The following is a 19,052-nucleotide window of genomic DNA, read 5'->3' as shown; positions in this document are numbered from 1 at the left end:
CAGTGAGCTGAGGAGGAGGTGTGATACTTCCTGATTCTGTTATCAAGGGAGAACTTTAAGATCAAATACACACACACACACACACACACATATATCAGACACAAACACACACATTAAAACATTAAACATAAAATACACAATAAAATATCAGACAAACACTTCCGTCTGTGCCAAAGTGTAAGACTGAAATCTGACTTTATCTACTTTTATTGGCTAACTTTAAGAAACTTCCAGAGTGTCACACAAACAGGAAATGTGACATTTGGAGTATAAAATTGATTTGTTTGCAGTTTTTAACAGAACTTTAATGTCTTTTCTCCCCTGAAAGGTTCACGTGGGTATCTGTGTCTGATATATGTTTGGAAAGAAATGACATGAATCACACTAAAAGGGGTCAAAAAGTTCTGACCCTTGGAAAATTTTGCACGTTAAGTATAACAAAGTTACTGTACAAAATAAATCAGTTTTGAGGGGATCAGGTGGGGGGACTCACATTTAATATATGGAACGATCAATAACAAACATCAATAATGAAGAAGAAATGAAAGAATACAATAACTCCCACATGACTGGTGTCATATTAGACTCACTGATCACACACAGAGTATCCGAGCATCAGGTCATGTGATCTTTTATTTACTCGCAGCCAAAATTCAAGCACAGAGCGATTATGGGCCCACACAGCAAACAGGTTTACGTTCCTACCCCACAGTGACACTTAACACTCTGCCACTGGTCACAGTACAGCACATGTACACATGTAAGTGTGTACATGTCTGCTGTGTAACAGCTGTCAGGAGAATAATATTTAAACAGTTTATTCACATCAGCAGAGGAAATGCTTACCGTCCTCTGTGTCTGGACACTGACTCCAGGGGTCTCCATACTTCACATCCTGTCTGCGCGCCCGCCTGACACACACACACACACACACACACACACACACACACACACACACACACACACACACACACACACACACACACACACACACACACACACACACACACACACACACACACACACACAGAGGTTAGTTTGAATTTAAAGGAGCAGATTTGAATCTGTGAGCTTCGTTCTTTGGTCGTTTGCACTGCTGACTCACAGTGAGAAGGTTCAAAGCTCTTTACTGTATTTTTTATTTGATTTATTCAGATAACAGCGACGATACCAGCACATGGATACTGTGAGTAACATGCAATCGATTGAACATAAAGCGGACTTTTAGCCAGAGTTTGGTTCAAACATGGACGATGGATTGATGCCACAGAACCTCTCTCATGCTTTATATCAACATTTATTTGTTTTTGTAAAAACTGCACAGTCCTCTGATGATTTAATTCATGCTGAAAATGTTAAAAAGCAGCTTTGTGTGTGTGTGAGCAGACTTCAGACTCATCGGTTAAAGCACAGCTGACAGCAGCAGCAGCAGATAACGCCGTGCCTTTAGATAAACTCGTATAAGTGCATTAAATCCTCCCCCTCGCTGTTGTTGCTGAGCTCCTCTGGTGCCAGAAAAAGGAGCTACTGAGATTATGAATGAGGAAACATGGAGTGAGAACAGGCTGTGAAAATACAGAGTGTTTGTTCAGAGTTTTGTCACGTCTCGTTCTGCTTCGGCCTCCCCGTTACCCCCCCAGCCCTCGCACCCATCCTCCCCTTTTTTAGCTTTAACTCATCTACACGACTCCAAAATCACAATTCCTGCATCCTTCTCTCTGCAAGTCTCCTTTCAGATGTTTGAGGAAACTTGAGCGGAGTGTGTATTCAAGTCTTAAAATCTCACTGGCTGTGCAGGCGCACGATCACTATCAGCTGATACAGATGTCATTTCAGCTTTATGTCACTGCTGCGCCGGCCATTTGACCTTTTTGTTATTGCCTTTCTTATGGTATAAATTCATGACAGAACTGCTTCATGGTCATTAAAAAAGAAATGAGTGTAATGTTTATTTTAGCAACAATCAGCAGAACCGAGGGTCAAAAATCACTTTCAATCATAGCACGGTTCACTGGAGGTGCCAACTTACTCCTGGAGCAGTGCAAATGCAGGAGTTTTCATTTTCCACTTCATTTATATCTGTGAAAAAAGGCTCATAGAACGTGTTCTTGTTTTAAATCCACGAGATTGTGTCATTGTTTTTTATCCTGAAGGCCATCAGAGGGACAGCAGAGCATGTTTGTACTATAAGGCAGAGGCTGTCAAAGCTCCAGGAGAAGTTCGGTTCTCACACTGCAAAATTTTAACAGCTAAAACTCCAACACACTGGCATCAGCACCGTCCACAGGTCATTACAAAACAAGTTCAACACATCTGCGATCTTCCCGCTCCCCCGGCATGACCGATCACATATGAGAGGTCACACGGAGGTGGTCATCAGCTCGATAAGTCAACACGGGGTTTAATCAAACTAGGGGGCGGCTGTGCACACAGAGTCATCTACTAATTGGAAGGTTGGTGGTTCAATCCCTGGTTCTTCCAGTTTGCACGTTGCATGTTGTCTTTGGACAAGACTCTAAAGCCCCAGCTGTCCCTCATGCATCCATCAGAGAATGTGCACACGTGTTAGACAAGATGCTTGTGGGTGAATGAGGCTTCAGTTACCATGGCGATGTATCCCAGGAAGATGTGTGTGTATTAAACTTTTATTTTATATTTTTAACTGGTTACCCACGGCCCACCTGCACTGGCTCCGTGGCCCAGTGGTGTGCAGGGGTGCAGGGGTGTATGCGAGTCATGTCAGCTTGTTTTTCACAGAAATATCTGGCTCATGATGTAGTTTTTGTCCTTTATCACACTCTAGATGTTTAATTGTGGCAACACGTGGAGCTCACAGAATAATTCACAGCCTTAAACTGTGAAAACGCAGACTGAGTGTATATGCTGAAATCTTCCTGTGGTCTGCTTTCTGTCACACAAAGACTTTAAACCATCAGAGTTAGCTGGGTGCCTGACGTCTTTGTCCCCTCTGATTCTCATGAAGCTACAGTTGTGTTGAAAAGTTTACAATGTTTGCACAATTATCTGTTTTAAATGAAAAAAATCATGTTGTTGTTGAAATGTGCCACATGAATGAACTTCATCTATTATTTCTGGACAACAGCCAACATAAGCAGGACTGAACACAGTAAGAGTAAATCCTAAAGCGTGTTCACACTCGGGTGACACGGGCTGATAAACGTCCCTCTCTGTCCTCGTTACCTCCGGCTCATGGCGAAGTATCTGGAGCAGGTCTGTCCATCCCAGGAACAGTAGGGGTCTCTGGCCAGGCAGCACTCGGCACAGCCGGTCCCGTATAACTCGCACCTCTGGAGCCCCAGCTGGGCCACGCCGAGCTCGCTGGACACGTACAGCTGTTGCTGTGGAGCAGAGGGGGGAGGGGGGAGGAAGAGGAGAGCATTTCTGTAGGCTGGCCGTACATCCTCATGGCTCGTATCTGTTGCACAACTCTAAAAAAGTTGCTCGACATCCTGTTTCACCCATAATTTTCATATATGTTTACGCTTCTCTCAGTTTTGTATTTTAAATGAAAGATTTCATTTAGACTCGTGTCACCGAAATCTATAAAGATGTAAAGATTTAAAGATGCTACAGAGACGAATGATTTATTCAAAGCTGATTTTGCTGCAGAAAAGTCAACATCTAATATTTAAATACTTTAGGTATCTTAGTCTGAATCGTCGGGATAGATGTAAAAACACACATTTCCTGTTTGACCAGGACCATCACTGTGACATGAACCAAATAATGACTTATTTAATTTAAGAAAGCTCCAAAAATACATAAGTAATCCAAGTCCGACACTTCAGAGAGAAACAGAGAGACTTACTCGCTTGGTGGAAAGCTCCATGCTGAGGATGGGAGTGGGACTCTGTGGGATCAAGAGGAGAAGTATAAATATAAGAAGTTACAGATAACGCATGACGACAGACGGCGGCGTTCATCGATGCAGCGTGATAGGTGAGAATTATTAATGAGACGAGGAATAATTTAGGATTTAGGAGTAACTGCAGTGCTTCATCAGGCTTCATCAGGCTCGAGTTTCCTGTTGCACAAGTCAGAAAAATTCTTATTGGTGAATAAATGTGGGAGAAAGCAAAGACGAGCAGCGTTTATGCCGTTTAACAGCTGGAGCAGCTGGCTTTGTATCGATGTTATAGTGGATAGATACTCATGTGAGTATAGTTTTGAGGATTCTTTGACTCTATACGCATGTTTAATGGCAGTACTTGTATCTTGGTAACCTTTATATGTATTTTATAGCTTATTTAATATTATTTGTACCTGAGCAGGGACTGCAGGTCCAGCGAAATTTGCTACAAGCATCTGGAAATTAAGCCCAGACTCCCCAACGCTCAAACCAAACCTACTTAAGTGACAGACTTGAATAAATGAACTTAGTTACTTCCTGTCAAAAACGACCCAGTTTATATAAAAAAAGAACAAACACGTTTTTATTTGCAGACAAACCTGCAGGAACGGAGGAGAAAAGGTCGACTCGCACGGCTGACTCCAAACCACAGACGCTGCTCCTTAAAAGCAGCAATAATTCAGCTGTGTGGAGGTTGAGGAATGCCTCGGAGCGACTCACAGCTGAGGTCAGGGCAACTACTGAGATTAGAAATCTAATAAGTCTCTTTCTTCTTCGGGGGGTAAAATTACCCCCCAGCTCCATTTTTCTGGCTCACTGACTCGGTAAAGCGTTTCACAAAGGGAGTCGACGACCCCTGACCGCTCTGAGCCGAGGAGTCGAAGTGAAGGAGAGACAAAGTGTTTTACAGTGATATGACTATCCTGCGTTCTGTCACAGCCAGAAACTGAACAAGCACTCATGTGAAACCCGGTCAGGGTCCAGCCCGACCCCCCGCAGCCCCCTGCAGACTTCAGCCCATAGAAATAAAAGCTCTCGTTTCATACGCTGCCCACAGCTGTCCGGCTGTTTTGTGAGTCTGCTGGAAATGGGTTTGTTCCTGTCTTAATTTCAGCTGGAAGTAAACAGGCCGAGTGTGTGTGGCATCCTGTTTGCTTGTGGCTTCTCTTCCTTCACCTGTCCTCAGCTCCAGCACTGGCTGGGTTTCATTTCTCTGTTTAACCTTCTGCTTCCTTCCCTCTCTCCCGTCTTTTTATCCCCCTCCTCTGCATCCTTCACTCTATTTCTGTCCTCTGTGTTTTTTTCTGCATTTAGTCCAGCTCTATTTTTTCCTTTCACCCTGATGCATCCATCCCTCCTCACGTCTCTCACTTCTCTCTCTTTGCCGTCCCCATTAGCTTATTTACCCAGATGACCTTGGGAAATATGTGCCCTGATATCTGTTTTTGTGTTTAGTGGAGTTTTTCCAGAAAACAATGTTCGATCACACGGTCCGGGCCTGGCAGATGGACAGTGGGAGTCACGGAAACAAGCCCTGTGATTTTAGCCATAAAAGTCCCGTGTAGTTCGCCTCTGAGCTCGAGGCTTGAAGGTTCTGTGGGAGACTCGTTTGAAATCAGGTGGTGCCAGCAGTGAGGCGTGCAGAGAGAGCCTCAAAGAAAGCTGCAGCAGGTCAGACAGCTCCGTTTCTGGGTGCTCGGCACGCTTGAACAACTGGACCAGTTTATCAAAAGGTGCTGTTAAAGGACACTTGGGTTTGGCCAGGCCGTATAAAACACGGGCATAAACACCATGATGTCACCTGTTGGTTTGTGAAATCCAGTTTTGAAATCTTCAGATTAGCATCTGGTGTTTGAGCGAGACACAGACCTGACTGTGAAACTGATTTTGTTAAGTCCCGAGTGAAAAATCGGCCCCGTCTGAAACCCTGAATGACCAAAATTTACAAAATGAACTTCATGATTTATTCAGTTTGATCTGAAATAAACAACCGAGCCCACAAACTCATCAGGGAAGTGTTTACAGAGGCCCAGGCAACAGACGTCTACGGGGAAGGAAGTGTTTCTGCAACCACAGGAGGCACATCTACTGTTCGGACCCAGCAACTACATCCATCGTTTTATTTTTACTGTTTTGGATCTGATGGAGAAACTGAGGGCTGTTAGTCACAAAGTAAACCTGCTCTGTCATCAGGAAAGCGTTAATCACACACAGCTCTGTGAATATAACAGGTTGGAAAACATTAACACCACCTTAGTGCTCTCCATCGCTCACAAACCTGTAATAACATCTCACCTGGAAGACTGTCAGCTCCTCCAGTATGACCTCCTCTGTGCCCCAGTTGTCTTTAATGACAGACACCGCCTTCACCACCTTCCCATCATCTGCAACATAAAAAGATTTTTGACCGACGTGTGGGAATCCTGCGGCAAAACACACATTTTCATTTCAGCTTTGAAACCAAACTCTGCCCCAATAAAACATCTGCAAAGACTGTCTTAGATTTATGCCGGTGTGATGAAACAGTAAGAATGCATGGGGCCCTCTTTAGAGAAACTCCAGCAAGGAACACCGAAAGCTTGATCCGTTTTATCTTTTCCGAAGCAGAGCCAGGAGTTCTGTTTCACAACAGCCTCCCAGGAAAGCCGCTTCGGGAGATGACGCGTCTGAAAAACAAAGTTACACGACCAAAGCTCATTCCCACGTTAGCACGGGACACAGTCTCCAGCGGTAACCCTGGTAACAACGCTAAACATGGCAGTTTGTTGTCACACATGCCAGCTGTGACGGTGAAACCACACACTGCACTTAGGATGTAACACAGCAAAACCATATGGAACACAAACACACACAAATCAACTGCTGAAGATGCAGACAGGCGCGCATTTGTACGTTTGCATGTTCAGGCATTCAAACACGCTCGCTCACATCACGCCAGGATGCTCATAAAGCTCCGCTGTGGGAAACCGTGTGTTTGCAGCTGTTTGTGAGACTACTGCATGCTGTGTGTGTCTGCAGACATGTCTGTCAAACAAGTGTGCCCTCATCACTGAGTAATGATGCGCTTCAATGCCTGTAGTCACCAGAGACTTTTGTAACGTTTAATTTCACAGTGAAAAATGTAATCTGGTAGCTTTGTGATTATACTGATCGCTGCATTTTTGTTTTCTTAGACTCTAAACACCACAAATCAGGACAACCTGGAGATGAAACAAATCCAACAAGCTTCTATAAAATAATGTATGTGTTTCCCACTGGGTCCTTTATTTGGTTAAAACGGAACCAGAGTCAAACACAACAGAAGCACGGTAGGCTAGCAGAGTTTTTGTTTATTTACTCATTTATTGTCACAAACATAACTCCAGGACAGCAAAAAGTCAAATCTCAGTTTTAGAGAGAATCATCAATTTCTTAACCTTTACTAAAACAGATGGACTCGTTCTCAGAGGCACGTTTCTGTTAATCAGTAATGAAATAGCAATAACATCTCAAAAATAAATTTAACGCAGTTTAAACTTCCACAGTTGCTTTGAAGCCTCACACAGCAGCACAAAGGTGTCCGCTTTGAACTGAAACCAGCAGGTCACTTTTGACCTTTGGGATTTATATTTAAGACCTCCATTAAGTCAGGTGAGGTCAGGGTTCATCGCTCCGGGAGACCCACATACATGAATCTGATCCCCTGCATACCAAACCCAGGCACAGACATCTCCACCTTTCATTTGTTATCATTCACTGTTTGAAACAAACATGCAAAGATAAGATGATAAGGAGAATGGCCGTGCAGGTATCCGCGTGTCATCGTGTCAGCCTCAGTGTTTATCAGAATACAGGAGCAGAAGGATAAGACCGCTGATAGGCCGTCTGAGTGATAGATGGTATGAACATAATAAACCCATGCCATGAAGCTCCTGGTGCACAGCTTTTGTGCTGATGTTAATTCAGAGGATGTCTGGAGTGGTGACCTTTAAGCACTATATGACCTTGGTGACCTCACTCTGCCATCGTGGACGAGTTACAATGTTTCTTAAATGCTTCTATTCTCCAATAATACCACTTCCAGCTGATTGTGGAATATCTGCACACTGTCTCGTTGTAACAGTGGGATCCTATTACGGTACAGTTGAACCCTTTTCTAAACCCATGCCTTGCACTATTCATCCAATCACAGCAGGGTTTGTGAAAAGCTACAGGACAGAGCAGCTTAAAGGAAGTTACAGTGTTTGATTTAAAAGAAAGTAAAGCATCTATCGCCGTATCTGTGAGCTGTTTGTTAAGATTTGCAACTCAGGATGAAAAAAAAAGTTTTGTGACCTGAAGCAGAGCAGAAAGTGCTGAATGACAGACCACTTTTATGTTTTCTTGACAGTAGAAATGAAACACATCTGCACCATTTACTTTATATTTATCTTACTGCACACTGATTCTGCCCATTAGCAGACTGATGAGCTAAATCTGAATTTAACTGGACTGGATATAAAAGAAGCTTCTGTAAGCTTTCAGTGCACAGCACTGCGTTCACTTTAATACATCTGAACAGATAAACTAGAAGCCACAATTCAAACGAGTACATGACCGCAGTAACCTGTAGACTTCTCAAAGCTCTATTTCAATCCTAAACTAAACGGTGTGATGCAGGCATGTGATTAAAGAGTAGGATATTTTAAAATGGGATATAACAAACCAATAAAAAAAGTCATCTGTCACTCAGAAAGCATGTAGAAATATTCCTCCTGGTGGTATTAGGTGAAAGATTAGAAGGAGCATTTATCAGGCAGGTGAATGTGGAGTTAACGGGGAGATGAGAGGTGGTGGAGAGGAATCCACTTAGCAGAGATGTATGGAGCAGTCGGAGCACCTCTGGCCCCCCGATCTGTCGCCAGCACTTAAATAACTGCTGCCATTAATCATGCGTGCACAGACAATCGCTCACTGTCAAACACACACACACACACACACACACACACACACACACACACACACACACACACACACACACACACACAATCATTCAGCTGCAGAGACACAAAGAAGCAAACGCACCTGTGTGCACATTAATGAACAAAGGCCCAACACACTCAGGAAATCATTCACCCCGTCACAATAAAAGCTCGCCATTTTTCACCGTCTTACAGATAATGAATGAAAACGTGTTTACACACAACAGGCGAGCCACAGTACGTCGCTTAAAAGATGGTCCAATCACACGCTCGAGTTCAAACGTCTGCTTGCTCGGCCCCGCCTCAGCTCATCTTATTTTACCGACAGGTTTAAATCTCACAGCTGAGCATCCAAAGTTTCACCGGGAACCGAATCTGAACGTTCTGCTGTTCTGTCAGTCGTGTCCCAACTAAGCTGATGTTTCCAGAGTCTGCAGATGTTCTGGCTCAAACACGGAGGAAGAATTATTCATGATTCATGGGTTTAAAAGATACAAAATATGAAAAATTTTAAATCAGGGAAATGTGTTAAAGAAGGTTAAAAGAACACGTTAGAAACAGGGGACGTGTTAGAAATCCCTTCTGTGTTTCAAAGATTTCCAGCTATTCCTCTCCCGAAAAATCACATGTCACTATTTAACTGGAATTTAGTGCTAATATAAGAACACCACAACCTCTTTTGGTGAAGATCCAGCCAAAAAAACCACAACTCATAGCTTAATATTTGTCAATCCTGCCTCTTCTTTTATCATTTTTACTGTTTCAAAGTCAAAACGGTCGTTTCACCTTTTATTTCAACATTAAGTTTTGCTCTGTTCTCAGTGTAAAAACCACAAAACACCTTTTTGCGTTCCAGAGAAAACGTCACCAGTTTGCCTCCATGTACCTCTGTGTAAACTCACCTCTAAACTCTCTTTGCTTCATTTACACACTTTCCATCGCACTCTGAATCAGCTGAACTGATCTGTCACTGGTAACAAACTGATGAGATTTCAGTCCCAGCTGAACACTCTGAGTCTGTTTTCGTCCACACTCCTCGATACTTTTCATTTTCTTCCCTCCCCTCTTTTCCTTCCCCTCGTCCTCCTCACCTGTGCCCAGGTGTAAGACGTCATACGGTCCGTCCTCGGCGTCCACCCTGTCCACGACAACCTTCTTTAACATGTAGGCCGAGTTGACGCGGGTTAAGATGGGCCGGCCGCCCAGAGGCAGGACGGGCTCCCACATCAGCTGATGCTGCCGCATGAAGCTCACCACCTCATCTGGGAAGTCCTTGGTGGATTTGTGGAGAGCATCATAGGTCTCGCTGGGACACTGGAGGACCAGAGGGAGGAATACAGGAACAAACCATCAGCGGGGAAGATGAACGACTGAGAGAGGGAGCAGTGAACAGCATAAGGTTCATGTTTGTCTATTAAATGATGAGAAGACACCGCAGACAGAAAGAAACATGTAGTGAGAAGATTTTCTATTCAACTTTACTACACAGGTCGTGGTTTTTATCATCGTTTACATGGATTTAAAGAGTTTGTTATTCTAGAAAAGACAGAAATAAGAAGTCAAAGACTTGGTTGAGCATTTTTTACCAAACAGAGTCACAATTCTGAAAGCTGAGGTTGTACATCAGCTTGCAGAGTGGACTTATAATCGGACCTTATACTTACTCCACAGTGAATGGTAACTTTACCTAGTCAGAGGGAGCATCCATCCATAATGATGATCATTTATATTGGTTATAAATAGGTTTGTATTTATGCTGCTGGTGTATTTTTGAAGCATTTTTAATTATCAGACAAATAATATAGCTTACTGTCTGATTTATCAGACAAAAAAGTAGTTTGTGCTCCAGTTTTGGTCGGTGCCTAACAGATATGTGAGCCTACACAGTCTACAGATGCTGGTTCCAGCTAATAAACGTGCTACAAAAATGGTACAAACTAGGCTTTAAAACATTTCACAAACTAGTGGGTGATTTTATGATGGCTACCTCCAGCAGTCTATAGCCAACTCTGGTGATTTGAAGAAAAAGTGAGGAGGCGAGGAAAGAAAAGGAATTACAGAAGGGATCGAAATGCTGAAGACAGGATTGTAAAAAGGAAAAAACACAAGTCGAGCACAGTGAAAAAGCTGAAGTCAACAAGACAGTGAGTCAGTGATCGGGGGATTAAAATCACAGCATCGCACTGACGTTTTCATATTGCTATGAATCATTCTGCTAGTTCAAACGTCTCCCCCCTGCAGCTCTGATGCGACTCACCTCTTCTGCAATCAGCCACATGATTCAGCACCACTCTGCAGAGCTCTGAGTCCCCCAGCAGGGAGAATGAAATAACACCTGACACACATACACACTAAAACCTCAGCACCTCCTGACAGGTTGAAGTTTCCCAGAGGACTTCACAGCTCAGGTGTTAAATCACCAGAGGTTTTCCCTCTCGCAGCGCCATCAGCTTGTTTTCATTAGCGGTGTTGTGTGTGTTTGGAGTCTGATCTCACAGGAGAGTCTTAGTTATTCACACAAACATAAATACCGTCCTGTCGCCACTATATTAGCAGAGATTTATGGGCAACGAGGCTTTAAAAGGAGCAGCTTTTGAACATTAAAGTGACAGCCTGACCAAAACCTTACCCCGTGCTTAAAGGGCCATTTCACCACAAATACTCGAGAGATGCTGAAGGTTATACTGCAGTGTTTTCAGACACAGTACTGTGAAGACAGTAATTTATTTATTTCACTATCTCAAGCCATTAATTTTACTTTAAACTGGCCTCATATCAGTGCCTAAAAGAATAAAAATGTGACGCAGACTGCAGACAGACCAACATGTTTGCTCTAAAGAACCAGGACTTCACAATAAAACTTTATTCTGTATAAGTTGGAGGATTCATGTGGGGATACCTGTATATTTACTGCACATTCATACACCCTCTACCAGAATTTCTACATTTTTGTAATAAGAGAACTGTGCAAAGATGTGTCTCTTAGCTGTGTGCCGCTCTCCACTGTGGACAGAGGCTGTCCAATGTTGGAAGCAGGCATGATGAGGAGCTGTGATGTTGCAGCCCTCTTTCTTCTGGCTGAAGATTTAAGACTGTCTGTGCATTTGGGGATGATTTTAAGGGGGGATCACATTCCTCCATGACGGGAGTTTATGATGGATAATAATGCAAACACACGAACTTTGCACAGAACTGTGTACATGTATGCAAAGATATGATTTACAGGTACTGTGCAAACCTCCCAGCAGTGAAACTGTCCTCTGTTTCGTATCTTTAATCCCATCTGTTAGCATACTTCAGCTTTATTTCAGGAAGCTGTTATGTGGCTGACACAAAACTAGACGACAGTGCAGGGAGGTTCGGGGATTTTTTCTTTATTTTTACACTGCCTATATAACAAAGGATCGTGTTGTAGTATATTAAAATGTTTCTAAGCATGCTACAGTGGTTAGTTTTGGTTTTTTTTTGGTGCGGGCGTACTCACGGTGCCAGGTCTTGGGTAGGGGATGTGACCCTTGTACTCGACCCAGCGATAGTCGGGACCTTCTTTATGGGCAAATGGTCCGTTGAAAGCAGCTCGAATGGACGCCATGGAGAACACACACACTGCTGAACCACGAAATATGGAGCTGTGGAAGAAAAAGGAGGTGTTGGTGACGGCTGTGATAGAAAGATGGAGGTTGGGAGGTAAAAAAGACGTGGAAAGACAGGAGGAGCGGAGGAAAGAAGAACGGCAAAACAGGCCAGGAAGGAAGGAAGAATAAAAGAGGAAGGAGAAAGAAGGAAGCAGGAAAGGAAGGACACGAGGGGAAAAAAGGTGGAGTGCTTTCATACATTGGTTACAAAAACACAACCAGCTGGGCCTCTTCACCTTTGACCCTGGACACCTCCCACATCTGACCTCTGCTCCTTTGCACCCCTGAGTGTGCACGTGCCAGCCTGGCAGTGGGCGTGCACATACAGGAAGAGGACGCCCTCCCTCTTCCCTTAAAAACTGTTTCCTTCAGTTTTCAAAGCCTAAATGTCAATAAAGTTCTCATTGAATCAGAAGTTCGGTCATGAACATGTGCAGCGGTGGGCTCATGAGCACCACTGAGGACAGAATGGCATGGCACCACATAATAATCACGTGACTTTTAAAGGCGAAATCTTTAAAATCGTGCATTTTAAAAGGTTTTCTTGAGAAATGTAAAAGTTTAAGCAGCTCATGTTAACTAAAAAACTCATTTATGAAAAGTGGTCTCTGAAATAAACCAAATACATGTAAGTGACTGCACGGCTGAATGCGCCCTCACCTGGACGTGCTGAAGACTCCATAGATGGTCGGGTTCTGAGGGTCCTTGGTCTCCAGGACAAAGATGTCCTCTAAGGAAACACAGAGGCTGCTTTTAAACTCAGAATCATGAACAATGTGCAGCAGTAAAACCGTGTTATTCACACTGAGGGAGGAAGAATTTTAGATTTGCCTGTTCTGTCTCCTCGTTAGCATCAGTTCACCTGCAAATCATTCACAGTTGCACAAATTTGTGCGAATAAAGTTTTAATCAGTGGTTGATGTGGCAAAACGTCAGTGCAGTTTGGATAAACCTTTGTAACCTCAGGCCTCCTAAAGACAAGACAGGACAGTGTGTGGAAGGAAAGGAGGAGACAAATATAACAGTGTCAGCTTTTTAAAGTTAGGACGATAAGGCGAGAGCACAGGCGAGGCGTACTGTACTAAGATATTATTCAGGAGAGGTCATGTAAGAAAACATCCAGAGAGGAAGGAAAAGGAGGAAGAGGAGGAGTTTTTTACCAAGCTCATCAAACTGCGTGTCGACTCCAGACGGACCGGGGACAGAACAGACCAGCCGGGCTTTGAGGAAGGTGGTCCAGCGGTTGATGAGACTCCTCCTCCCGCCGAGATCGTTCTGGATTAAGGAAGAGACGAGAGAGGGAAGGATGACGGTTAGAGATAAGGAGCAGTACAGTGAGGGAAGAAGGGAAGGGAAGGAAACATAAAAAGGAGACATCGTAAGTCACAACCTTCGTCCGTCTCCACAGATCTGTATTTCTGTTCAGTTCAAAAACAGAAGCCTTAATTCCTTCATTTAAAGCTCTGAAACTAAAAAAGCTTTAGATGTATTTACTTGTTTTGGTACTTTTTACTTTATAAATTTATTACCCAGATGTGTGTTTTAAATATGAAAACTGATTTTCTTTAGTTCTTATGGTAATAAACTGAATATCTGTGTCTCAGACGGGCTTAGCTTTTTAACTGTGTTTATATTTAACTGTGAAAACTAAAGATAAATCACATATGAAGTCAGAAAGCCTGTTACCAGTTATAACTGAACTCTGACCCAGTGATGCGGGACAGCAGAACAGAGAACCCTGATCCCCGTCACGGATTCCTTGTCTTAATCACGTTGAAGCTGTTCGTTTTTACCTTGCAGACTCGGGCCACGCGGCTGTACACCCTCTTGTCCCACTGCCCGGCCTCCACCGCCCTCTCCTTGAAGAAGAAGTAGACCTTGTCATCCTCCGGGCTGCGCGTGTCAGGGATGGAGAAGGAGCCCACAAAATCTGGCTCTGAGAGGGAGACGGTACACGTTTGACTCAGTCTGTGAGCTTCTCTCTGTTTCTATAGATTCTTTGTAAATTACAGGTATAACGAGCACACGTGAAGCAAGTGAAGGAGTTATAGAAGACTCATGTTGGAGGAGCTATCATCAGCTTAAACTGTCAGAAAACTTCTGCCTTTCATTTCTTTTAATTTGTTTTTCTTTCTGCTACCACGTTTTTTGTTTTATGTCTTATGTACCTTATCTAAGTATATTATTATCAATTTCAAAAATTAATTATTAATAATTTATACAGTTTTCTTGTTTTTTAGCCTTCTATGCATAAGTGCTTTCTACCTACCACTCACTCCGATGGATGCATCGCAGAGCAGCTTGGTATTAGTATTAAACTAGACAACTAATACGTCCAGGCTGTGTGTGTCTCACACACACACACACACACACACACACACACACACACACACACACACACACACACACACACACACCAAGTATACAAAATGAGAAAAAGAATGAAACAAAAAAACAACCAAAACAGGTTCAAAGCTCCTGTAGAATAATTCATCGTCTCGGCTCTCAGAGCAGGGACATTAATGCTCATGTATGACAACCACAGACTAAGTAATGGTCTCCTGATTAGTTAAAAGTACCTTTAGTGAGAGCAGCTCCCCAGGATGATGGATGCAAAGCTGTATTCCCGACCAGGCAAAGTGGATGTCTGTACCCTTGAGAGGCCCTAAAAGCTGTTTTCTTTCATCCTTACTGATATCAGTGGTTTGGTTTGTCTAAGAAAATGTGAGCGGTGTGCACTCTGCATCCATTCTTTAAAAAGATTTGGTGGAACCGTGTGTCTAACTCTGGTTTCATACTATGGTTTAAATCTATTGCCACACAGTATTCCATGTTTAATTTTTGCACATAACTTGTTATTTCTGCAGGACTTATTGGGCGCTTGGTTCATATACAGTAGCAAATGTTTGTCCAGGAGACCATTAACCGGGAAGTGTTTCCATGTGTTGCAGAAGTTTATCTGGTGTGTCGAACGGAGAACAAAACAAACGGACAGGACCGGAGCTTCTTACCGTTGAGCCAGTTGTGATCGTAGGCTTCAGTGCGGATGTAATGCTGGCTGCTGCCCTGGATGGATGTCCTGAAGATCGCAGCGTTGGCTCCCATAAAATCGACCGAGGTACCCGCGTACAGATCCCCGTCTAGGGAGAAAGAAAAGGAACGACTGCCTGAACAAGAACAATAAATTTGCGTGAAACATATGTTCCTACATTCAGGAGTTGACCAGCACACAGGGCGTCTGTTTTATAGCTCTGCCTTCGATTGAAGGCCCTGCATTTTCTGCAGGTCCAGAGCAGAACAGCAAATATCTGAAAGCTGATTCATGAAAACATTAATCTTTCTCTTGTTTGTTCTCTGTAAGAAAACAATGAAGCAAAATATTTCTGACATCATTTCCTGAAAGAAATGTCTTAACAAGGTTTTTAAAAAAATCACTTAATTTGTCCTCAGTGTTTGTTTTGTGGTTTTAAGGAGCTGAATATTAACTGAAACACTGGCCATCTCTCCCTGGGTACATTTATGTGAAAAATAAAAACAGTCTGGTCCTGTTAATTACACCTCCATAATTTCAGTGTTGACTCCTTGTTTTAACTACATGTTTACATGTAATTTAACCTCCCGCGGCACTCAGACACGTCCAGGTACAGCACATGCAGTCCGCTCACCGTGCACAGCTTTTACTCATTATGAAGCAGCAGCTTTTTCTAATAAACAGCCAACAGCTCAGACTGTAAACATGTGACGGCGTGCACAGATCCTCCAAACTCATGTAGGAAGGACACATTCAAGATACCATCAGGATCAGGATGTTGTCACTGCAAAGGCTCTACTGGACTTACTAGATTTTAGTGATTTTCATCAGTCACCAAATCAACACATTTTTCAACTCTATCAACTAAACAAACATCATTTAGAGGTTTTTTGATGTCCTTATCTTGATTTCTTAGGCTTGTCCAATGACTGAGGGCACTCACATGAAGGTCTTTCACCTCACAACATGACTAAACTATTAAATAAGCATCACATTGTGTTTATTGCTCAGTTATTTTGACCTTAAAAATGACTGAATTCCAAACAAACACTCACAACTCCCCACGCAGACGGCGCCTCGGCCAGGACCTGCTGGGTTTTCTGTCCCTGTGCGCTGTCTTGCAGGTTCCTGGTAGGCGGAGTTAATCAGTGCAACTGGGAGCACCTGGCTGGTTTAATTGGCAATATAGTGACAATATATTTACAAACCAGGTTTGCAACGCTTTACTGAACCTTTTCTGCTTTCTTGCTATCATGCAAACACTTTTCTGGGGGCACAAAACCAGTAGGGATCATATTAGTAGCCAACCTACTCCACCTCCTGAGTCACAGCCACCCCTAAACATTAGTTGTACTCTAAGTATATGTGCTGAAAAGACATCGTGCTTCCGTCGCTGGTAAACCCTCATTCCTCAGCTGTCAGCACAGACCCAACCATCAGTTATAAAAACTTAACTTATGGCTTCTTCTATGGAGCTCTCTCTTTGTCTAAGTGATCCAAATATGGCCGATGTGTTTTATGTCCTTTATGTCATGAGGGGCAGCGGCTGACGTCAGCGCGTGGAATAACTCATGCGGACCACACACGCCTCGGCTGAGCGGACAGTCTGCAGCGAGGAGTCACACAGTAGTGGGATTGTACGCCGCAGAGCGCTGCTGTCACCAGAATGTGAACACGGCTTTTAGAGAATGACAGATGATGATTCAATATGGCTACTCTTTCAGGCCAGACCTTCGAGTGTGCGTGGGTGGACGGGACCTACCGGTCAGTCTAGCAGCGAAGGGCTCTTTGGGACTGAAGGGACATTTTCCTCTGCCTGACTCGACTGTGTGAGACAGCGTGAACAACGGCTCCTGCAGGAGAGAGGACAGAGGAGACCACACAAACACAGAATGATGGATAAACAGAAGGGCAAAGATGAAGCTGCCTTCACTTCACTTCATTACAGAACAGAAGCTCTTTAGAGAGGCTGACTGATTTTAAAAGACTGCCAACAATGATGATGATTAATATTAGTGTTTTAGAAGTCTGAATATGCTGGATGGATTACGAAACAATGAGTCCTTCAACACAGGCGTGCAAACAGCCCTTCAGTAGGCTTCCTAAAGGGAGCGACAGAAAAACTGGAACAGATGCAGCAAGACCACAAACCCAAACCACGATCTTTCTAGCTTTGCTACAAATCTTTATGGCCTGTTTGTGTCTCTGTGGTTATCTTACATGTATTTGTCATAATTTACCATTTCTGTTGGATAGCTACGAATATTCTCCCGGGCCTTTAGTTTTCCTCTGAGGTTGTTTCACTGGTATTATATATTTCCAAACAGAAACCTATCAGTCAACAGTACTGCTCTGGTTCATGCCTTTTGCTGCAAACACAGACTGTGTAGGAAAAAATCCACATTTTAGACCAAATTTATCTTTAAACCCGTTTTTTGAGGTTGAGGTGGCCACTGAACATAAAGCTATGAGCCCCCTAAAGTCCAATGTGGTCCCATGCGGGGCAGCCCACTCATGCAGGGAGGGTCCTACAGTTTGGACCACTGGACCACGCTCTACAGCAGGTGTGGGCTGAACTACTGGGGGCCCACTCAACCCCCCTGCCATGTTACTGAGGTTTAAAACATGTTCTGTGGTTTCATCTTCTCCGCAGCAGTAACCTTTGTTAAGGCGCCAGCAAACATGCACATCTGGGCCCACTGTGGGTGCGTGTGTGTGTGGGTGAACTGTGGGTTTATGGGGGAAGGGAAAACCCACATTTATCCCAAATGGGTGTGCAGCACTTTTACCCTTTGGGACACCTATATGACTTTTCTATGGGCATGGCCACTGTGGACTGCCCAGTGAAAACCCCCATAGGAGCCCAGTGGGGTAACACACAGAGGGCCCAAAAGTGCAACATTTCTGTGGCCCCACATGTTTTTCTCTGTGAAAAACCACTGTGGATTATTTTGTGTGTTCCCTTTAGGATTTCTCTTGTCTCTTCTTTGTTGTTTTTGTCACTTTGTATCTCTTCTGTTTCCATTCGTGATTGTTTTATAACTATTTTGTCCTTCATTTCATCACACTGCCATCACATTGTGTCAGATAACGTTGGCCACATTCCGCTGGCGTCCTGGACCGCTGAAGATAACGGACCACAAGTATACAAGGGTCCACTTGGGGGGGACTGGAGTACATGAGGCACATGTCTGCCAATTTTCTGTGACTATGCAGACTGTCAACAAGTCACTAGAGTACAATGCACTAACTATTACTTCAGCTTAATAGGAACCACTTGTTCCTGGTACAGTTCCAGCCTCAGAGGGCTGTAGCCAAAACACTGAGGTTCATGTTTTTGCATTCATGTGTTTCTGTTTTCTCTTCCTTCTTTCTGTCACTTTAGTTCAGACACCACAAAAACACTGGTTATGTTTACATCGTGGTTTGGGGTAAAATAAGCTCATTTACAACACGCAAGCTAAAAAATGATCCACAGAGTTTAAATGTGACCCCAAAGTGTCCTTAGTGACGAGGTAGGAGTGAGACCCTGACTGGCTGTTGCTCCACCAGGTGTATCATAGCAGTGACACCAA

The 19,052-nt window shown here is 43.6% G+C and overlaps 1 protein-coding gene across 2 annotated transcripts in view; it reads right to left on the bottom strand.

Moving 5' to 3' along the window:
• si:dkey-49n23.1 (semaphorin-3D) overlaps window positions 1–19,052 on the bottom strand; it is a 104,842-nt gene that overhangs the window by 3,503 nt on the left and 82,287 nt on the right. For both annotated transcript variants that reach the window (XM_063473326.1, XM_063473327.1), the window contains exons 6-16: window positions 17,240–17,330; window positions 15,458–15,586; window positions 14,240–14,382; window positions 13,607–13,721; window positions 13,107–13,176; window positions 12,296–12,440; window positions 9,903–10,125; window positions 6,167–6,255; window positions 3,830–3,871; window positions 3,202–3,359; window positions 847–911 (exon numbers count right to left, since the gene is read on the bottom strand). In XM_063473326.1, coding sequence (XP_063329396.1) covers window positions 847–911; window positions 3,202–3,359; window positions 3,830–3,871; window positions 6,167–6,255; window positions 9,903–10,125; window positions 12,296–12,440; window positions 13,107–13,176; window positions 13,607–13,721; window positions 14,240–14,382; window positions 15,458–15,586; window positions 17,240–17,330 — 1,270 coding nt within the window. The remainder of the gene's footprint in view (window positions 1–846; window positions 912–3,201; window positions 3,360–3,829; window positions 3,872–6,166; window positions 6,256–9,902; window positions 10,126–12,295; window positions 12,441–13,106; window positions 13,177–13,606; window positions 13,722–14,239; window positions 14,383–15,457; window positions 15,587–17,239; window positions 17,331–19,052) is intronic.

The sequence above is a fragment of the Pelmatolapia mariae genome, linkage group LG5 (assembly GCF_036321145.2).
Source record: "Pelmatolapia mariae isolate MD_Pm_ZW linkage group LG5, Pm_UMD_F_2, whole genome shotgun sequence".
Classification (NCBI taxonomy): Eukaryota; Metazoa; Chordata; class Actinopteri; order Cichliformes; family Cichlidae; genus Pelmatolapia; species Pelmatolapia mariae.
The sequence above is the reverse complement of the archived record's forward strand: the minus strand, read 5'-3'. Positions and strand labels throughout refer to the sequence as shown.